The 20382-nt window shown below is 37.2% G+C and overlaps 1 protein-coding gene across 6 annotated transcripts; it reads left to right on the forward strand.

Annotated features, from left to right (window-relative positions):
- The first annotated feature begins 10604 nt into the window (after positions 1 to 10604).
- On the forward strand, positions 10605 to 17916 carry LOC131332101 (uncharacterized). Of its 6 annotated transcripts, XR_009201592.1 has the most exons (5): positions 10605 to 10696; positions 11551 to 15058; positions 15149 to 15306; positions 17034 to 17247; positions 17445 to 17916. XR_009201592.1 is itself a non-coding variant. In XM_058366168.1 (2 exons), exon 2 carries the CDS (start codon positions 11603 to 11605, stop codon positions 15020 to 15022), a length of 3420 nt encoding a protein of 1139 aa, XP_058222151.1. In that variant the 5' UTR covers positions 10605 to 10696; positions 11551 to 11602; the 3' UTR covers positions 15023 to 15132. The 6 variants fall into 6 exon arrangements, 1 of the variants encoding a protein (XP_058222151.1); XR_009201589.1 differs by lacking the exon at positions 15149 to 15306 and having other exon boundaries at positions 11551 to 15080; XR_009201590.1 differs by lacking the exon at positions 15149 to 15306 and having other exon boundaries at positions 11551 to 15080; positions 17506 to 17916.
- Positions 17917 to 20382: the final 2466 nt, after the last annotated feature.

Genomic DNA, 20382 nt, shown 5'->3' on the forward strand with positions numbered 1-20382 from the left:
TGATATATTTTTCTGCTACATGTGGGGATACACTCCTTTCCTAAGCATCAAAACATGTGAAATGCATCAATTACAAGATAAGGCACACAAGACCAATGTTTTTTCGAAAAATATATATAATCAATCCTGCTTGCGATTGTCTAAATAATTGGTACTCCAGATCCAATGTGAAGTCATGCTGTTTTGGTGCTCAACTTCAGTGATATACGTAACTATTTGAGTCTTGTATTTGATGATGATATGCAAAAAATAACAAGAAACAATCACTTTGGTTAGCTCTAAAAGGGTCTGAAAACAAGTACTCCGTACTACCTAATGTTTGTCCGATTTGCAAGAAAGATAACTTAGAAAAAATAGAATTTTTTTCCAAGAAAAATTCAAAGATTTTTCAACAATTTACTAGATATCAATAAGTTCTTTTTACTTATGATTTTACTTATAAAAAAAGTTTGAATTCTTTCTTAGAGAAAACATATTATTCTTGAGTTCTCGTTTTGCGTACCAGATAAACATTTTGGGACGAAGGTGATAAAATTATGACAATGCCCCTAAGCAACTTATGAAACGTCCCCACGTCCAAGGGCCTACCAGTGGCTGGTTCCTTGTAGGACTCTGAATGAGCCAATTCAAGTCAAGTAGTGAGTTACCCATGCTTGGTTCGTAACTTCAAGGAGCTTCAAAGAATACATTTACGGTTAATTTGTGTAATGGTGAACGCCTCCCTCTCAAATACATTTAATCAAGTTGAACTCAGCAGTTTGATTTTCTTAAACAACATAACTTTATCCAGTCGAGTAGCGAATTGCTCACACGAGCTCTTACGAGTTAACAGTGTTTTTCAGTTTAGGTGGTTCATGTAACACATCAATCTTAAATGAGCTTTTAACAAGTCGAACACAATTCAAATTTACAACAACTTCGTTCATTTGACAGTCTTAATAGTTTCTATTTGCCGGTTGATGGTTTTAAACTCCAGTGACCTCTTTGAAATAAAACACAGATTGCTATTGTTCTCTAGTTGTGCTTTTTAAGGCTTTAGTGTTTACTGCCTCTACTTGAGCAAGTAGGAAGCTATGTACCATGAAATATCATGACTACTGGTAAGCTACAGGCTTAAACTGAAATGAAGCTGAACTCATTGAAAGTTCACACAATTTCTTCCTTGTCCATCTTATAATCACAGTAGTGCTTGGAAACATGAGACAAAAATTGAAGGCCTATACAGGATTCATTTGTTTTACAACTAAACCAAACAAAACCGAGCCTTTAGTCTCATTCATAAGTTGATGACAAAATTCATTTTATACACAATGCTTACTGCTTAGCATCCAACCAACTTATTGCACAATACAATTTGTTTCCAGTGATGGACTTCATGTCTAGCCCATCTCCTGCCCAATATGCATCGGAGTCTCCTGGAACTGGAAGATGGGAAAGGAAGACCTTTTTAGGTGAACCCTTGAGATATCTGAGGATTCTGTATGCAGCATCTAGCAGGGACAGCTTATGGCCAAGGCCGGGGAAGCCTGTGCTTCCGGCCCCCAAAAAAAGTTTAAAAGAGGGCCCTCAAAATTTTATGATCCCTATATATATATAGGGCAAATGACGGTCAATGACGTGTTTTGATAATTAATACCCGCCAATGATATTTTCAGCATTAACAAATGTTCTTAGCTTGTCCTTAGCAGGTATTAATTATTAAAACACGTCATGGGCCGTCATTTTCCCATATATATATGGTCCAAAAAAATTGCACTAGTCTCCTTTACACAAAATATGCCCAATTAAAATTTACGAGTCACAAAATAGGCCCAAATGATGGAATTACTCATTAGTAACACTAAGGCGTTAAAAAAAAGAAAAGAAAGAAAGAGCTGGAGCCTAAAAGATATTTTCAATTCGGTGATTGCAAAGTACTTAACCAGGCCCTATCTCCTACGCTACCATCTATGTTGGATTATCATTTTTTTTTTTTATAGTTAGAGGGAATTAGAGAGAAAAAGAACTCCTAAAAAAAAAGCTACGCAGCCGATAAAAAGAAGAAGAAAGAAAAGCAGACGCTTGAGGAGTTGAAGGGGAGGGAAAATATAGGGAGGCCTCATTCAAGAGGTTTGCTTCCGGCCTCTAAAACTTATGAGCCGACCTTGGCATCTAGATGTATCGTTCTACAATTAAACAATCCCAGTCGATTCATTTCTCTCTGGCATGTGACTGCAACAATAAGTGGAGAAACTATACGTGCATTGGAAAAACAATCCTACTATAGTATATACAAATACCTCAAAGTCACTATTTACAGAGGGATTCCTCAGAATTCTTCTAGCCCACCAAACCAGATATTCCTAACTCAGTCATCGTAGTCCTCTGGTGGCCACCACCTAGGCCGAGGGAGAGTCATGCCGCGCCTCTTGGCAGTCTCCAAGAAATCAACATCCTCCTCCTCCTCAGAACCACCACCATCCAACTGCCCTGCAACCATTTTCAGCGCATCCAAAAGACCCTTGAAAATCTTATCCTTTGCCGCCAAATTCCCCTGCCCCGTCTCTTCTCCTGCGACATTGGCACCTTTCCTAATTGAAGGCGGCAGTTCACGCCGCCCACCAACACCACCCACGACCTTCCGATTTACAACCCCACTTGGACCAACATACCTGAACTTGTCAAGATCCTCTATATTCTTCCTACCCAAATCCCCATTTCCATTTTTAACAACTCCATCGCCTCCACTTAACGCTTCGTGATTATCCACCTCAGTTTCTCTCAGAGGCAAATCAACAAACACGTTGTCCTCACCCAATTCTTCAACCTCTAGATCAACAACTTCAGTCATAACAGCATCATCATCGACACGGCTAGTCCTCTCGGTAATCACCACCTCCTTACCGGCTGTCATAGCATCAAAACCCCCCAAAACTCCGTCAACGCTGTTAGACGAGTCGCCGACGCCGTCAACCACTTCCGTCCCCAAAAACCCCAGCATATCATCCGAGTCCTTACCCAAATCGACCGCTCTCTCGGCGACCGCACAGGATAACGATAAATTCTCTCCGCCGCCGTCTACGGCGGTTGGTGGCGGCGGTCTCTGGTCTTCGGAGCTGGCGGCGGGGAGGGAGTCCTCCTGAGGGGTCTGGAATTCCTCGGGGGGAGAGACCATGACGATGCCGGTGGGATCAACGGGGATACCGAGGGGCTCCGAGGACGGCGAAACGACGCCATCGTCGGAATCGGCGGGGAAGACCTCCGATTGACGGGAGAAAGGGCAGGTCTTGAGGATCTCTTCTTGAGAAGGCGTGGGCTTGCATCGTTTGGTGAGAGAGGCAAATGGGTCGTCTTGTTCTTCCATTTTTCTGAAACGGGTGTTGGTTATGGATTTTGGAGGTTTTGTTTGTGTTTAGGGTTTCGTCTACGTTTCCCGCCTTTTCTCTCTCTCTAAATCTCTCTCTCTCTCTCTCTCTCTCTCTGTGTGGACCGGTGGTTGTGTTCCCGCCTTTATTTTATTTTTTTATTTTTTGTGATGAAGTAGAAAAGCGTCTCCCTAGACGACGTCGTCTTCTCAATTTTTTTTTTAAAGCGTTTCTGGAACATATGAAAGGGAAAGTACATGAGATGCACTACTGTTACCGAAGGCAAAATGCGGTGGAGCCCACCCCGAATCCGGCATAGATGATTCGATTTTTTTGATTTTTCAAATATGAGAAGTTTGATCTGAGCACCTACACATATCAGATCGAGCTGATTGTCGCAATGCCGACTTGGCTTTTTTTTCCTTCTAAAATTATTAAACGGTTCGGATCATTCGTGCGGAGCCCGGAGTGAACCCTCACGGCATGCTATGGCCGGAGACTTTCTGAAAGTGTATACTCTCCGACCCAATTCTTTAGCTTTTTCTTTTGGAATTTGTGTCATTTTTTAATGGATTGTCTATTGTAATCTAATATCATTTTTATATGATTTTGAAAACTTTATTTAAATGAACAAATAAAATCCATATTGTATATAAAATACTACTAATTAAAAAATATAATTAAATTTTTTATTCGATTAAAATAGAACGATATACAAAATAGAACGAAAGGAGTAGAGATAAATCTCAAATATAAAAAAGTGATGTACATATTTTTCTTTTGATTTGGTACTGAACTCAAAGTTTTAGTGGAGAGTGACAAGTCCATAGGTTTCCGTTGTTTCATTTTAAGAATAGTGATAGAAAGGAACGAGGAATCGTAATATTTTCATAAATTTGATACCACTATACATCTCATATCTGTACCGCGACGCTAACTTAAATGTTTTGTTTTGTTTTTTTCCCAAAAAAATATTCATACTTTTTTTTGTGTAAACAAAAAGGTTTACTTCGTTAGAGCATCCACAGTGGCATAATCAAAACAAAAAGGTTTATAAGGTTAGCAACATTTGCTCAAAAATAGCTCACATTGGAATAACCAAACTTAGAAACATCTTAGCAACTCATCAAATTTTGGCCATTGGATAATCAAAACTATCAATCTTTTGCCAATAATCAAATTTAATTGTCTTCACATTTCCTCAATCAAGTACACCATCATTACACAAAAACCTTCTTTCTTCCATTTTCAACGTGTTTATAACAAAATACTTTTAAAATAGTTTTTATTTTTTTGCAAAAATAGTTTTTTCACACATTTTTTTAATTAAAACTGTTTTTCCCAAAAAAAAATTTAAGCAGTTTTATTTCAAACAGTTTTTTTATTAAAACTTTTTTTTTTTCAAAAACTGTTCTTTTGAAAAAAAAAACTTTTTCTATTCAAAAATTATTTTTTTCAACTTTTTCCCGAAAACTGTTTTTTTTAATCAAAGTTTTCAAAAAACTATTTTCTCTTTTTCTAATAACCTATTTTTATTAGTTTGAAAACTATTTTAAAAAAATTATTTTCTATGTCAGAATTTCTAAATTTTTATAAGTTAAAAAAGTGATGTGACAAGTTTTGGTTATTCAATTTTGATTGTACCATTTTGGACCTCTACATTGCTAACTTTAGCAACCCCTTAAATGGATAACAAAAAGATAATGTGGCAATTTTTGATTATCCACTTTTGATTATTCCACTGTGGATGCTCTTAGGATGACGTTCTTTTGTACTATTGTTTTTGCAAAAAACAAAGCGACCATAAAAAGAAAATGAATATTGTGCTTCACTTTTTTATCAATGCACTATTAAGTTTACCTTTTTTATTGCGCTTTGAAAAATATAATCTTTATTTTGAAGCACTAAACGCAAACTTTGGAGCGTATACGTAAACAAGTGGAGTGTAAAAATTATTTTTCTAGAGGGAAATAATCATCTATGTACAAAAATGTGCTCATACTCTTTAGTTCTTCCGTACGTGTGATTCCCGACTCGCACGCGAAGAGGTAAACGAAGGATTCATAACACATAGATCACAACAAACAACGGTGCACTTATAGCACAAACAAAGGGGAACAAATTCTTTGAAATCCTTGCTCTGATATCATGCTAAAGCATCAGACTTAAGACCAATTGGTAATGAGAGGAGAGGCCGCCCAGACTCATATACTAATTTTAAAGAAGATAATTATTTAATGTGGGACAAACTCCGAGAGAAATTATTCGAACCTGCTACCACTGAATGTTTTCACGCAGGGAAGCTAACGGAATATAATGAGAACGGGGACATTGGCACTTAACCAAAAGTGAGGGCTAAATATTTTCATATATTTAGACCGGAGTTTCTCTGGGTTTTTTTTGAGCTTTTTCTTGTTTTGTCTGTATTTAAATTTTTTTTCTAAATTTTTAGTTTTGCGTCAATTTTTTTGACTTTTTGATTCGTCTTAACGAGACAAATCGAAAAGTAAAATCTTTTTACTCTTATCCAAATATTTTGAATAATGACCACTTTTTGAGTTTAAAAATGGTTCTTGATCAAAATATTTGGGTAAAAGTAATTTTTTTTATTTTTCCAATTCGTCTCGTCGAGACAAATCGGAAAGTCAAAAAAAATTGGCACAAAACAAACGGGTGTGAAAAAATTTAAATAAAGATAAAATGTTAACTTCTAAAAAAAGTTAAGCGAAACGGGGTCTTAATACCTCATATCTATATGTCTATTAAGTGATACTAACATGTTTTTTCAATATTTTTTGTGCAAAAAATTATTCATACTTTTTTTTTTGTGTGTGTAAACAAAAAGATTACTTCTTAAATATGACCATCTTTTGTATTGTCTTTTGCAAAAACAAAGTGATCACAAAAAGAAAATGAATACAGCACTTCGCTTTTATATCAATGATGTAACGCCCTGAATTTTGGGAATGTTAAGTCATCCACAGTGGTATAATTAAAAGCAAATTGTTTTTAAAGTTAACAATGTTAGTGTAAAAGATTGTTCATAATGGTATAATCAAACTTAGCAACAACCTTAGAAATAATCAAATTTTAAGTTTTGGATAGCCAAAACTAGCAAACTTTTTCAATAATCAAAATTTGTGGACTCCACACCACATAAGTTAACTAATTCCAAAATTTGTATACACTCGTATTTCAATTGGTATTTTTTTCTTCTTTTCTTCACATGCTCTATATCTTTTTCACTTCACCCACAAACTATTTCTCTTTCTTTCCCTCAAAAAGTGAAGCTTATATCTCTCGATCATCTATAATTCAACCCATCATCGCCAGATTAAAGTATTTCACTTTTCTTTCCCGTTTCTATTTTTTTTCCTAAAAAAAAATTCATAATAGGAGGGAAGAAAGTCACTGATTTTTTTTCAAAATTAAAAGAGGGAATCGATCAATATATTTTTACCAAAAAAAAACGTAAATGAAGGGAAATGAATGGCAGGAAATAGAGAGGGAAAGAGAGTGAAATTGTAGTGGACCATTATTTTGGTTATAGACTAGAAGTGACCATTGTGAAGCTCAACATTGTTAAGTTTAGCAACTTCTTAAGTGAATAATCAAAAGCTGATGTATCAACTTTTGGTTATCATTTTTTGATTATACCATTGTGGATGGCCTTAAATAGACAATTTTATTGAATATCTAAATAGAGTCTGGCTCATTATTACATCATAACCTCCATAAGATTACTTTCATTACAAAAGAAAGGGAAACTATGGTTTCTAACTATAGCTTCGCCTGCTCCTCCATCCTAGCCAGCTCTTCAGCTCCAAAGGCCTCCAAGGTGTAGAGTTCACCTTATTCATCTATAAAATCTGACACATTATACCAGCGTCGCCACCAATATAATATGTCAGGGTCACCAAAAGGTAACACCGTGAGTTACGAAGGCTCAATAGAAAACTCATACCCACTAACCCTTAAACATTAAATCATAACATTAACAGTTAACAATGACACATCCGCATTTACTATTCAAACTAACGTTGGTGTCCATGATTTTTTAAGTTTCTCCTATGTGACTCGTCGTGGATCGTGTCTCTATTTATCACTTATCAAATCAACATTTTCAAAATCGTTTTAACACACCCAACATCGGTTCTGCCGTTCCGGTCTCTTGAGTATCCTCACAGTGGTTCCGCCGCACCGGGTTTCCATTGGCACACAAAATTTGCATTGGCTCCTCTCCACGGATAACCAAGCCATTCTTCACCGTGGTTCTGCCGCTCCGGGTTCCTATGGGAACGCACACAACCTCACAAATGGTTCCGCTTATCCGAATTTTCATTGGAACACACACACACACATTCCCACAATGGGCAAATCCGGCCACATTGCGATTTCAAAATACACCTTGTCATTAACACACCCTAGGTGTCATGTTTCTATCTTCCTTGATTTTTTTGTGTCTCGTCACATGCATAGACTCCGCGGTAGGATTTTTCACGTATACATAAATCATTTATTGTAATTTTAAAACTAAACTAGCAAGATCATCCAACTCTATGTTATTTAGATTGCTCAAATCACAACTTAAAGTATAACGCCACATGTACGGACGCCTTTGGAATGAAAATCACTTATGCTTTATCACACAACAAGTAATACAAGCAATTCATGTATGTATGCTCATAACCATCTTTAAGATCAAAATACGAATACTTCCGATCAAGCGTTAACATTCTAATCTTTTAAAATCCGTTCTTTCCTCCTTTGTGGGAAATTCTAAACAACATATGTTTATTGAAGCAAAGGTCGATTATTCAACATACTTATACTTCCATTAGCAAAAATAAGTTTGTTGACTATCATGTATTCCAAACATTATAAATGATAGATAACCTTATCTACTTAAAGAAAATGGTTAAGGATAATCTTTATTATACTTTGAACTAAAAAGTAAGGACATGCTACCTTCCAACATACGGTTCTACGCTATACGTTGAGTTAGTGGACAAGGGACTCTACATATACTTAAAGATAGGGGATAAGAATAATCTACCGTTCTTCTTGGCGGTAGGGCGGCTACGGAAAAGTAAGTCGGCTATCGGACGGAGTGACTTCCTACGGTAAGCTTCAAGTAGCTTCGAAAGAGAAAGATTTCTCTCGAAACTAGTTCTTGACTAAAAACTACTAACTTTTGGATCGAGAGGGTGGTCGGGTGGCGTTTTAGTGGCGACTTATGATGAGTTTCAAGAAAAACTTCAAGAAAAACTCAAGAACACCAATAACAAGAAAGAACAAAGTAAGAACTTAAGAATTTCTAGAGATAGAAGTTGAAATGTTGGAAGGTGTGAGTTAAATGGCAAGAATGGGGTGCTATTTATAGCAAAAGTCTTGACTATTACCCAAGAAATAAAATTTTCCTAGCAATTATTGTCCAATGGGTACAGATTTTTCTAGAAAAATAATAGGCCAAAAGGTACATATACTCATATATAAATATATTTGTGTAGATAGAAAATCTAATAAAATACTTTACAAGGTACTATATAATCTTTTAAGATTTTCAAGTATCCAATAAAAAAATATAAGATCAAAATTTTATAATAAACAAATCTAATAAGCAAATGTTTCTATTATATTATTATATTAGAGTACTTTAGTACACATATTTATAGTTTAAAAAATATAGGGCAATAGATTTATAATGTACATATACATATTTTTAAAGATATAATTACATGAAAAATCTAGGAAGTGATTATTTAATAAAACCCTAATACTTGTTGGTAGACTAACCTTATTATCTATGGGGTAAAGTTTACCTTAGCGTGTATTGACCAATAGTTAAAGATTATACGTATAGTCTAGGATTCCTTAGAATTATAATAATAGATATTTTTTAGAAAATCGAACATAATAATATGGTCTAGAATTCCTAAGTAGTACATACATTTATATATAACCATATATGTGTACTTAGAAATCTAGGAAGTTAGATATTCACATATCTTTAATGCATATAAACACATAGGAAAATCTAGGAGGTGATTTATTTTAATAAATCCTAGTACTAGTTAGTAAGACTAACTTATTATCCAATGGATAATATTTTTCCGTGCATTTTTTGACCAATAGAGAAAAGGGATAAGGTAATATATACTTGAATAATATTTAAAATAACCAAATGTCCTTTAGGCATGTGTATATAAGTCTATATACAACTATATATGAGTACTTTATCAAATCTAGCACAAAATATCTTTGATAGAAAATCTAAGTTTCCTATTGTCCAATGGATAACAAGTTTCCTTAATTTTTATTGTCCAATGGGTAAATGTTCATTTAGGGTTAGGAGAAAGTAACTAGATGAATTGGTAATTAAGTTTCTCTAACTAATTGGTTAGAAGCTAACTATATTGGTCAAGTAGAATTTATAGCCAAGAAATATAATTTAAGACTTTATCTCACTCACTAAGAAAATATCCAAATGCTTCTACAAGCATACTTGTCTTTAGAAAATGACTAGATTATTTGGTGCGAAGAGATTAAATTTTTAAAAGTCTCAAATCTAATTACGAAGGATTTTTAGAAATTAAAAAGGGATTTCAAAAGCAATCCCAGTGATTAAAAATAAAAATTCAAAATTTTAACGAAATTTTTATTTACCAAAAATCAGGGTCGTTACAAATGATCTCTCAAATTTGTCTTTTAGTACGACAGAATGGGGAAAGAGAGTATTTTGATCATAAACTACTCATCAAGCCATGTTCCACTAAGGGTTCTTAAAAAATAAATACTTATTTGTAATTTTTAAACTTAAAAATAATGCGATCATAATTTTTCAACTCTAGTTCGATTATTATTCTTGACTTGACTTATTATTAAAAAAAGTACTCACTATCCAAATGAAAGACGATTGATTTTTATTTTTTTTGGTACCGTTCAAGAAATCTTATCGTGATCTACCAAACAAAATTCATATTACACAAAAAATTATTTTACTAAATCTATTATTTTTATACTTAAAAATTATAAATAAATACTTACTGTATTTTTTAAGAACCGGACGCATATGTATGTCATATCAAAGTCTCGCTCAAATCCGTGCGGAAGAGTGACAGGAATGGGCTATTAAGCGATGCTAAAATGATAGATTAAAGGAGTAAGGTGTAAGATTTACTAGATAAAGGAGATAAAGTAGAAAAGGGTAATAGTTTAAGGGGTAATCTGTAATTAACCCTGAGATATATACCATCCAGTTTCACGCCGACCAGAATCAGAAGATTCAGAACTAGCCCAACCTCGCAACGCCCGTGAATCATCTCAGGCGCAAAGCGAATTAGACCGGACAGGTACACCTCTCTCTCTCTCTCTCTCTCTCTCTCTCTCTCTCTCTCAGCATCTATATCTAATCTATATATCCGTATCTATCTATATGTTCGTCTTCTCTCTCTTTCGTTTTGCTGTTTCTTTTTTGGGTAATTGAGATGCTTAAACATGATATGTTTGGGGTCTAGTAAATAAAAACACTCATAGGAGGAGAATTGGGATGCCCGATTCACGCACCGGGAGTGAATCGAATTTAACGCGGATGCATATATACACATGTATGGGCCCCTAAATTCTTAGCATATTTTTGTTTTTTTGTGTGTCAGTGTGTGTGTGTGTTGAAGCAGTGGCTTTCTGGGGTTTTTCCCAGGGCCAGGCCGGCTTGATTCGCTGCATTGGTTCGTAGTTGCGTTCACTTTTCTGGTTTTCATGCAGTTTTTCTTGCCAAACGGAACGTTCAGTTTCTGTTGTTACTTGTTTAGAGTAAAAGAACTGCTTTTCCAGAAATTTTTTACATTGGGAAATCTGAATCACAGTCCTCTGGTTTGTGGTTAAGGTGCAAATCGTGATCTAATGTAGTAGTTAAGGTGCAAATCGTGATCGAATGTAGTAGCTATTTACAGATGTATGTGAATTATTTGCTCTTTAACCACAGCCTGTTGAGCGGTTGTTAGCATGACCTTTTTTGTTTGATTTTTTCTCTGTAAGTGCTTTTATGATGATAATAATAATGTTCATCATAATTGTTTCAATTTTCGTAGTTTTTATTCCACTTGTTCTCTTATTTGAATGCGTTATGAACTTATGCGTATAGCGTATACAGACTAAATTGGATAAGTTTTGATTTGTTTCTTTCCCTTTTGACCTTCCCATACAGTTGATCAGATTCCGAGCATTTGTATCAGTTTGCTTGCTAGTTACTGTGAAGGATGGGATCCTTGACAAATCTTGCTCCGCCCAAATACAAGAGGCGGAGGGTTTCTTGTAAACGGGATTTTCCACCTGGGTGTGGACGGAATGCTCCACGTATCAATCTGAAGCCTAGGGATTCTGAGGTTGTACCATCACTTGATGATAAAGAGAACTCGATGGCTGGTGAAAAGAAAGTGGATGTTGCAAGCGGGGATTGTGTTAAAGCTTCTGAAAATGAGAATGGCTTATTATCTCATCAAGTGGTGAAAACTGCTGTACGGGATTTTCCACCTGGGTGTGGTCCGAGTGCTCCGTGTATCAAAATTCAGGCTGGGGATTCTGAGGCAGTGGCATCACTTGGTGACAAAGATAATTCCTTGGCTGATAAAAAGAGAGTGAATGCTACGAACGGGGATGGTGTTAAAGCTTTTGAAAATGGAGAAGAGTCATTATCTCAACAAGTGGTTAAGGATTTTCCTCCTGAGTGTGGAAAGAATGCACGACACATCACTCTGAAGGCCGTGGGTACCGAGGCAGTGGCCTCATTGGGTGGCAAAGAGAATTTGATTGCTGATGAAAAGAAAGTAAATGTTGCTGAGGGTGATTGTGTTAAAGCTATTGAAAGTGGGAATGAGTCTGTATCTCAGCAAGTGGTACAAAGTGCAGTGGAGTTAGAACCACCCACCACTTTGGATGATTTGGTGGGGAGGGTGGTCGCTGCGATTGGGGTCAATGTCGAATTTCCCTCCACTGTAAGGCCTCTGGGAATTGGATCGCCAAAAGTTTCAGAACTCAAGGAATCAGAACTACCAAACGAGTTGCATGATACTGACGCACCAGCTGAAAGTAAGACATCACTTGAGATTGGGTCTAAAGCAGATGGGATGGTTCCGGCCAGTAGGTCAAAAGCATGGTCTCCGCCTGAATGGCCTATTTGTGATTCCAAAATGTTGAAAGACCCTCCTTTGAGAAGCAAACTTCCTAGGAGAAGGGTTTCGGCTACCCGTGACTTCCCTCCCTTCTGTGGAAGGAATGCTCCATGCCCAACTGAGGAGGAGCGGCGGTGGATTCTCTTGGGAAACAAGACTCCGTGTCCTCCAGATAAGCCTGCTGCTGGTGAGATTGAGCTGTTAAGAGGGACAGTGAAACCTAAAGAGGAAGAGAGTCCACCGAGAGAGACATCAAGACCTGGAATGGAAGAATTGGATGCTGATGTTGGTGACGGGATGAAAGAAACTTTGGCAGAACTAAATTCCAAGGCTGATGAGGAAGGTAAGCCTTCAATAGTGGAACTGAGGGCTGATGTTGAAGTTAGTCCATTAGGAGAGAGAGAGGTCGCTGTTGTTGAAGAATTGAAGGAGGACGTTAGGGACAGTCATGCCCAAAAGAGGAAGTTAGAAGGAAGGATTCCCGATCAGAAAACCAAGTCTCAGAAAGTAATTGGAAAGGATGTTACTGGTGTCAAAGGGGAAGTGGGAAAGGAAATTGTGGTTTACCGGCTTGGTAAAAGTTCTACGAAAAAGACTCCAGGCGGTGCTGCCATTGCCTTGGCAGATAATTCTGACAGGGTGATTGTGCAAGGCATTATGGCTGCACCAAATTGTCCTTGGAGGCAGGGAAAAGGGGCTGCTGACCCTAGTCCAGGTACTGCTGTGACTGTTAGTGAGAAGAGAAGACATGCCACCAGATCCATCACGCCGGAAGAGAAACCTAAATCTGCCCTCACGCTAAAAGCTAAGAAGAAGTTACTTCCTTCCCACAAGGAAGCATATAAGGGTAAAGGCCAACTGGTGGTCAAGGATTTGGGGGATTTTGCTGTACAAGTGCGAAATGAAAGTCCTTCTGGGGGCAAGAGACCGCATGATTTTGAGGTGGCCGTTCCTCCTTTTGGTCCTAACAGTTCAAGACATGGTGATGAGCGCATCAAAGTGAGGGAAACATTACGTCTCTTCCAAGCTATTTGTAGGAAGCTATTGCAAGCAGAAGAAGCAAAATTGAGACAAAAAGGAGACCCTGCCAAAAGAATTGATTTGCTAGCGGCACAAATTGTCAGAGATAAAGGGAAAGAAGTTAATACAGCAAAATTTGCAATAGGATCTGTGCCTGGAGTTGAAGTAGGGGACGAATTTCAATACAGGGTAGAGTTGGCCCTTGTGGGGATTCACCGGCTTTATCAAGCTGGTATTGATTACACAAAACATGGTAAGATGATCATTGCAACAAGTATCGTTGCTTCAGGGGTTTATGCGGATGATTTAGATAACCCTGATGTTTTGACATACTCTGGTCAAGGAGGGATTGTAACGGGTAAGGATAAACAACCCGAGGACCAAAAACTTGAAAGAGGGAACTTAGCTCTCAAGAATAGTATAACTACGAGGAATCCGGTACGGGTAGTTAGAGGTTTTAAAGAGACAAAAACTTCAAAAACAGACTCAAAAGCCAAGGTGGTTCCGACGTATACTTATGATGGCTTGTATACGGTGGAGAAGTATAGGCATGATGTAGGGCCCCACGGTAAGCTTGTTTTCATGTTTGAATTGAGGAGAATTCCAGGTCAACCGGAGCTTGCATGGAAAGAAGTTAAGAAATCAAACAAGTTTAAAGCACGTGAAGGACTTCGCGTCGATGATATTTCAGGAGGGAAGGAGTTTTTTCCCATTTGCGCTGTAAACACCGTGGACAGTGAGTTACCGCCGACATTTAATTACATAAATGAGATGAAATATCCGGATTGGTACTGCCCTACTACCCCTAGGGGTTGTGATTGTATTGGAGGATGTTCTGACTCTAAGAAATGCTCTTGTGTAGTAAAAAATGGAGGAGAGATTCCGTACAACCACAATGGTGCAATAGTGGAGGCAAAGCCTCTGGTCTACGAGTGTGGTCCTTCTTGCAACTGTCCTCCTTCTTGCTACAATAGAGTCACCCAGCTTGGCATTCAAATCCAACTTGAAATCTTCAAAACTGAGTCTAGGGGATGGGGTGTTAGATCCCTAACTTCTATTCCTTCGGGGAGTTTTATATGCGAGTATTTTGGGGAGCTTATTGAAGACAAGGAAGCTGAACAGAGGCACAACGATGAATACTTGTTTGACATTGGGAAAAATTACAGTGACTGTTGGGCCGCAGATGGACTTTCTCCTGAGGTGGTGGAGGAGGGTTGTTTCACCATTGATGCAGCAGAATTTGGGAATGTGGGGAGGTTCATCAACCATAGTTGTTCCCCCAACCTTTACGCTCAGAATGTCCTTTATGATCATGAAGACAAGAAAATGCCACATATAATGCTCTTTGCCGCTGAGAATATTCCACCTTTACAAGAGCTGACTTACCATTATAATTATTCAGTCGATCAGGTCCGTGATTTGAGTGGCAACATTAAGATGAAGAACTGTTATTGTGGTTCTGCAGAGTGCAGTGGCAGGATGTATTGAGTTCAAAAGAAGAAAAATGTTTGGGTTTCTCACCACGTGGGTTTGCTTGTTTCTTGTTGTAAGTTCTATCCGACTATTACTTTGTCTGCATTTTGGAACTTGAATTATTATTCCTGTTTGTAGTAGGTTGTCATGAATCATTGCAAGCATGTAATTTTGGGATGTATGGAGTATCTACGCAAGGAAACATGCAGATATGAATCCGCATGTGGAGGCAGAGATCGTATTGAATAGAAGAGACGCCTGAATACATTCCTAAGCTTTTCAACAGGACAGAAACATTAGTAAGCAGAGATTATGGGCCATGTTTGATTCACGAATTCAGGGTATAATAACAAAATGGGGGAGGACGGGGACATGTAAATAGCATGGGCGATCGATAGAACTATATATTGCATAGGTACCGTATTACTTCTCATTTGGTGGAAAAGGATGGTAGTCTCACATGTGTGGTCTCTCCAATCTGGAAACCAAACATGTCTGTAGAATGCTAAATTATATGTTTATAATAGATTATATGTTGTACAATTGACACGCACTCTTCTACAGTTTCTCCATGCCTATTCTCAGTACACACGAGCTGTAGTTGATTACATGTAACTTTAGCTTTTTATCTCCACCTTGTCATTCCGGAGATAATAAGCCTTGGCTGAGTGGTGGTGATCCGCATTTGTCACTGGCTGCAAACTGCTCTGCTTCTACTGGACTTTTAACTTTTTCATGAGGCTTTTCTGGCGGCAGGGTTGTTTAGCCTTGTTGCCAATTCAGTGCTTCAGCTTCTTTTGTTCCTATTTGGCTGTCACACTGAGTGAAGTACTGTAGTGGTCAGGGGCTCATTTGTGGTAACTGTACCATGTTAGAATACAAATGTCATAACAAGTTATAAGGCTTATAAGCTAGGCTCGTTTGTTGGACGGATAAGGATTTGGGGGCTAAGGAAGAAGGGGAGATAAGAGGTGGATATGATAGAAGGGGTTATTAGTTAAGAGGGGATTAGGTAAGAAGGGGTTTGTTTGGTTTTCTTAGAAAGAGGAGATTAGCTTATACTTGGTTTGTTTGGTAGTTGATATGGAGAGTGGTAGATAATGAAATAGTTCAACAAATTACTTCGTTGCCCTCATGTAATTCTTATAGTGCACATTTTTCTTTTTTATTGTGCATTCGAATTTTGATAATCTCATAAATGTATTCAAAATGAAAATTAACCTTCTACTGTTTACTTTTAATTAATTCCACCATGTGGATGACTTTGTGCCTTGATCTCCTAATTTCCTTCGAAGTTAGAACGCACAGCTGTAAAGGGGCAACCTAGTAATTAGCAAAGGGGGATAACCGGATAAGGTAATGACTGGGGTAGGGGTCGGCTTCCCTTATCCTCTTGCATGGGTCTAAGTAATCCCACCAGGATAAGCTATCCATGATGACTGGTCCAAACAAACCCTGGATATGGGTGGCAAATGAATCTTGTGCGTACATCCTATGGAGCTGTTATCTTTGTGGGCTTTACCAAAGGGGTTGGTCTTGCATTTATTTCTCTTATCTATATACTCAAGTGTTGTTCTTTTTTACATCGAAATAAACACATTAGATTACTAAGTAATGAAACCATGTTAGTTCAATTGGTTTCTTACTTCCATGAAACTGAAACATATCGCCTCTGGTTTGGCATGCTCAACTTTGAGGACTCTTTCTTAGTTCACATACCGTTCTTACTTGATCATGTTTTCTCAATGCACTCACCTACGAGTTGTCTAATTTAGTCATTATCAATACAAGTATAGCCCAAAATCAAGTTCTTTGGTACCTAGTCCATAGATGCATCTTTTTGCCAATTTGCAGTTTTAACCTAGGTAGGACAGGAATTACCTTTAGCTCTATTTGTGTAAACTGGTTACTCTCATAAATCCGGATTCTGTCTTCTCTTTCTAGTGTGCGTGATCTGATTCTTCTGTTAACAAACTTCATTTCTCAGCCCTTATTTTTTAGGATTTCCTTTGTGGTTCTTGTTCAGGTAGGAAGGCTTCCATTTGACGGAAGGAAGCGATAAAATAAAAGGGGGGGCAATAAAATGTTGCTGTCGGGATCATATTATGATTTTCTGGCAGCTCGAACATGAATCTGTACATATCCGTCTGGCAGTGGCTTCTCCATATTTTTCTGAATAAGGACTTTTATGCCAAGGCATGGCTGCTAAGAATCTGGTGGACTATCTGCCTCCACTGTAGGTGAGATCACCACCTACCACGGAATGAATTATCTGCTTTATTTTTCGTTACTGAAAGAGTGATTTCAGAGAGGAAATCCAAAATATGTTTTACTTTGTAACCTTAGTGCGCTTTACTTTTTCTGTCCAAACAATGGAACCATCCGTGCCATTGTTCATGAGTTTCTGTAGCTTAGCATGGTTTTTGAATTTGTGCAGTACTACAGATGAATTTTGTGGAAAATAAGTAATGAAGTATGCGACTGGTGGTTTGTGACAGGGTTTACATTTCTTCTGCCACGGGGAGTTTCTTTCCAAGAATGCTTGACTGGGTGGATTTCTGGATTTGTTCAACTAGATTGTTACCTGGGACCGATGAATTGCTAACCAAGTATGGCTAAGCCTAATTGACTACCCTTACACGACAATGGGTCAGATTTTGTCGAAGGCTAGAATTGATTGTTATTTCTCATATACTAACTAGAGTGGTTAAATTGCGGACGTGTCCGCGTCCGTGTCCGCATGCTTCTGTATATTAAGTGTTGAACTTTATTTCGTTATATTGATTGTTATTCCCCTAGTTGGTTAGCCAATTCCGAAGCTAGGGATGGCTACTTTTGTTAGTTTGGTTTAGTTGTTCGGTTACCATATTTACTATTCTTCTTTTGCAATGGCAAGTGTTACGCCCCCAACATTGTGTCATACATTCATGGATAACGTTGCGGAGTTAAAGCAGCGGGCATTAGGCCTGTGGATATTCACACTACCTTAGTCTATGTTTCAATGTCTGTAATCTTCGCCTAGGGATAGGAATTTGATTACCAGGAATCAAACTCCTAGTAATTCGATAACCAGACTAATTCTATTCCATTATTCTATTCCGTTTGTATTAATTCAACAATCTTATCGAGTAATCAATTCTTTGGAAATTTGTTTGAGTCAAACGTTTCTTCTTTTTTTAATAAATTGAGCCAAAAATCTAGGATTCTTGCGGGGGATGGGAGGGATTAGATCATTGGTTGGGAAAAATGTATCACATTCTCATTCCTCTTTAAGATTACTCAAGAGTTTGACGGGCGATTCTTGGATAACTGACGTATGGCATCAGAGCATATCCAACACTATCTATTTCTTCATTTCTTCCTCTATTTCTCTATTATGGAGGAAATTTTTTATCCAACCCATCCTCTATTTTGGAGGATAAATTATGATACTCCAAATATAGAGTATGGAAAGATAAATGCAGGGTCCTCCAAATCACTTTACTAAAAAACGCAAAAAGAATTTGGTTTGGAGTGAAAGTGATTAACGATTGGATAAAAAAGTAAGGAAGTATTTGAAATAGAGATGAGATATAGAAATTCATGATTGGAATTTGTGTGAATAGTAAAATTTGCCAGAATCACTTTTTTGATTAAAAATGCTATTTCCATCCTCTCAAATGGAGAAATAGAGTGTATTGGGTTGGAGATGCTCTCATGCTCTTACAGAACTGTATTCTTTTTGGTTTCTTAGAATGGGCACCTGGCTCCGTCCTTCTACAGTTCTACCAATCTAAAGGGAAAAAAGAATGACATCAACTTCATTTTCATTTTTTTTTCTTCTTTTTTGGTATTGATTTTTACATTGCATTCCTCTACAAATGCACTCTTAAATTTAATCCATCCGTCACATGCACATGATTTGGTATGTACGAAGATTTACTTAGCTTGAATTTTGGGAAAAAGTTGGACATTTCGTAATCACCTTTATCGAGCCCCATTCCCCTTTTGCTCCTTAAAAAATAAATACTTATTTGCAATTTTCAAGCTTAAAAATAGTAAGCTTAATGAAATCAAAAAATATGCAACATGAATCTTATTTAATAAATCTCAAGCCTACAAAAAAAATTAAAAAATTATTTTTGCAAGTCTATTATTTTTAAACTTGAAAATAGGTCTTTATTTTATAAGTACTTATTTGAAAAAGCAAAACAAGAAAGTTGATTTTTTACGAGGATCCTCAATAAAATATTTTAAGCAAAATGAGCGACACCGATTATTATTCTTTAGTTACAAGCAATAGAAGAATACAAAGTATAAGAATTACATCAAACTAGAAACAAATAAAGAATTAGTACTATAAACCCAACTAATACCCCATTAAGGAAAAATAATAGTCTCGACAAATACGAGGAGAATAACATCCACTACAGGTAAAAAGATTCTAACTCATAATAAATGCAACAATCTTGAACTAGCCCTGATCGATTTTGTGTATGATTTTTTTCTTTTTGAACTTCTTGTGTAGAAGCTGTTTGATAATCCAATTCAACACTTAGAATTGAATATATCAAGCAATATACCTTTTTTTTTGGTACATAGCACCATACTTACTTTACTTTGCTTAAAATTTTACTAATGTAGAAATTAATTAGCCTATTTCCTATTTAATTATGAATGAATTTACAAATACTTGTATACCGCCCTTTATGTACTGCCATCACATTTCACTACCATTGCCACCGCCACTACCTCCGTCGCTACCACCACCCCAACTCTTTATCACCACCCAACCAACACCGCCACCTCTTTTTCACTTCTACTTCTACCGCTACAAACACAACCACCCTCCACCCCTGAACCGCAGCCATTTCCTCCACCACCACCACAAATAGAAGAAGTCAACAACTGCCATCTCCACCACTACAACCACCCACCTCTTTACCACCACGATTACACAACCACTCGTTGTCACCAACACACTCTCCACCACCACTACCTTCGCTACGACCAACACCACTTTTCCACCACCACACAACCACCCGCCACCATGACCACCATCTCGCCACCACACCACCATATGCAGTCACCACCGCCCACTATAACCACCATCTCTCCATTACACCACCAAAATACAATTATTGCCTCCACCACCCCCTCTACGCCACCATCATACCACTACCACCACAACACAAATACATGATGAGTATTAATGAAACTAACAGAAAATAATTAAAAATAATATCATAATTTATTGTTTCTTGTATCAACCTAACTTTTCGTTTTAGCTCTTACTTTTCTTTATCAAACAGCTTTTCAACTTAAAAAATTTAGCTTTTAGTTTTTAGCTCATAGTTTTCAACTTTCAATTTTCAATTATATCATACAGAACCTGA

The sequence above is a fragment of the Rhododendron vialii genome, chromosome 7a, assembly GCF_030253575.1.
Source record: "Rhododendron vialii isolate Sample 1 chromosome 7a, ASM3025357v1".
NCBI lineage: Eukaryota > Viridiplantae > Streptophyta > Magnoliopsida > Ericales > Ericaceae > Rhododendron > Rhododendron vialii.

Bases quoted from the DNA above. Each gene is read 5' to 3' on its own strand.
- LOC131332101 (XM_058366168.1), top strand. From the start codon at position 11,603: ATGGGATCCTTGACAAATCTTGCTCCGCCCAAATACAAGAGGCGGAGG.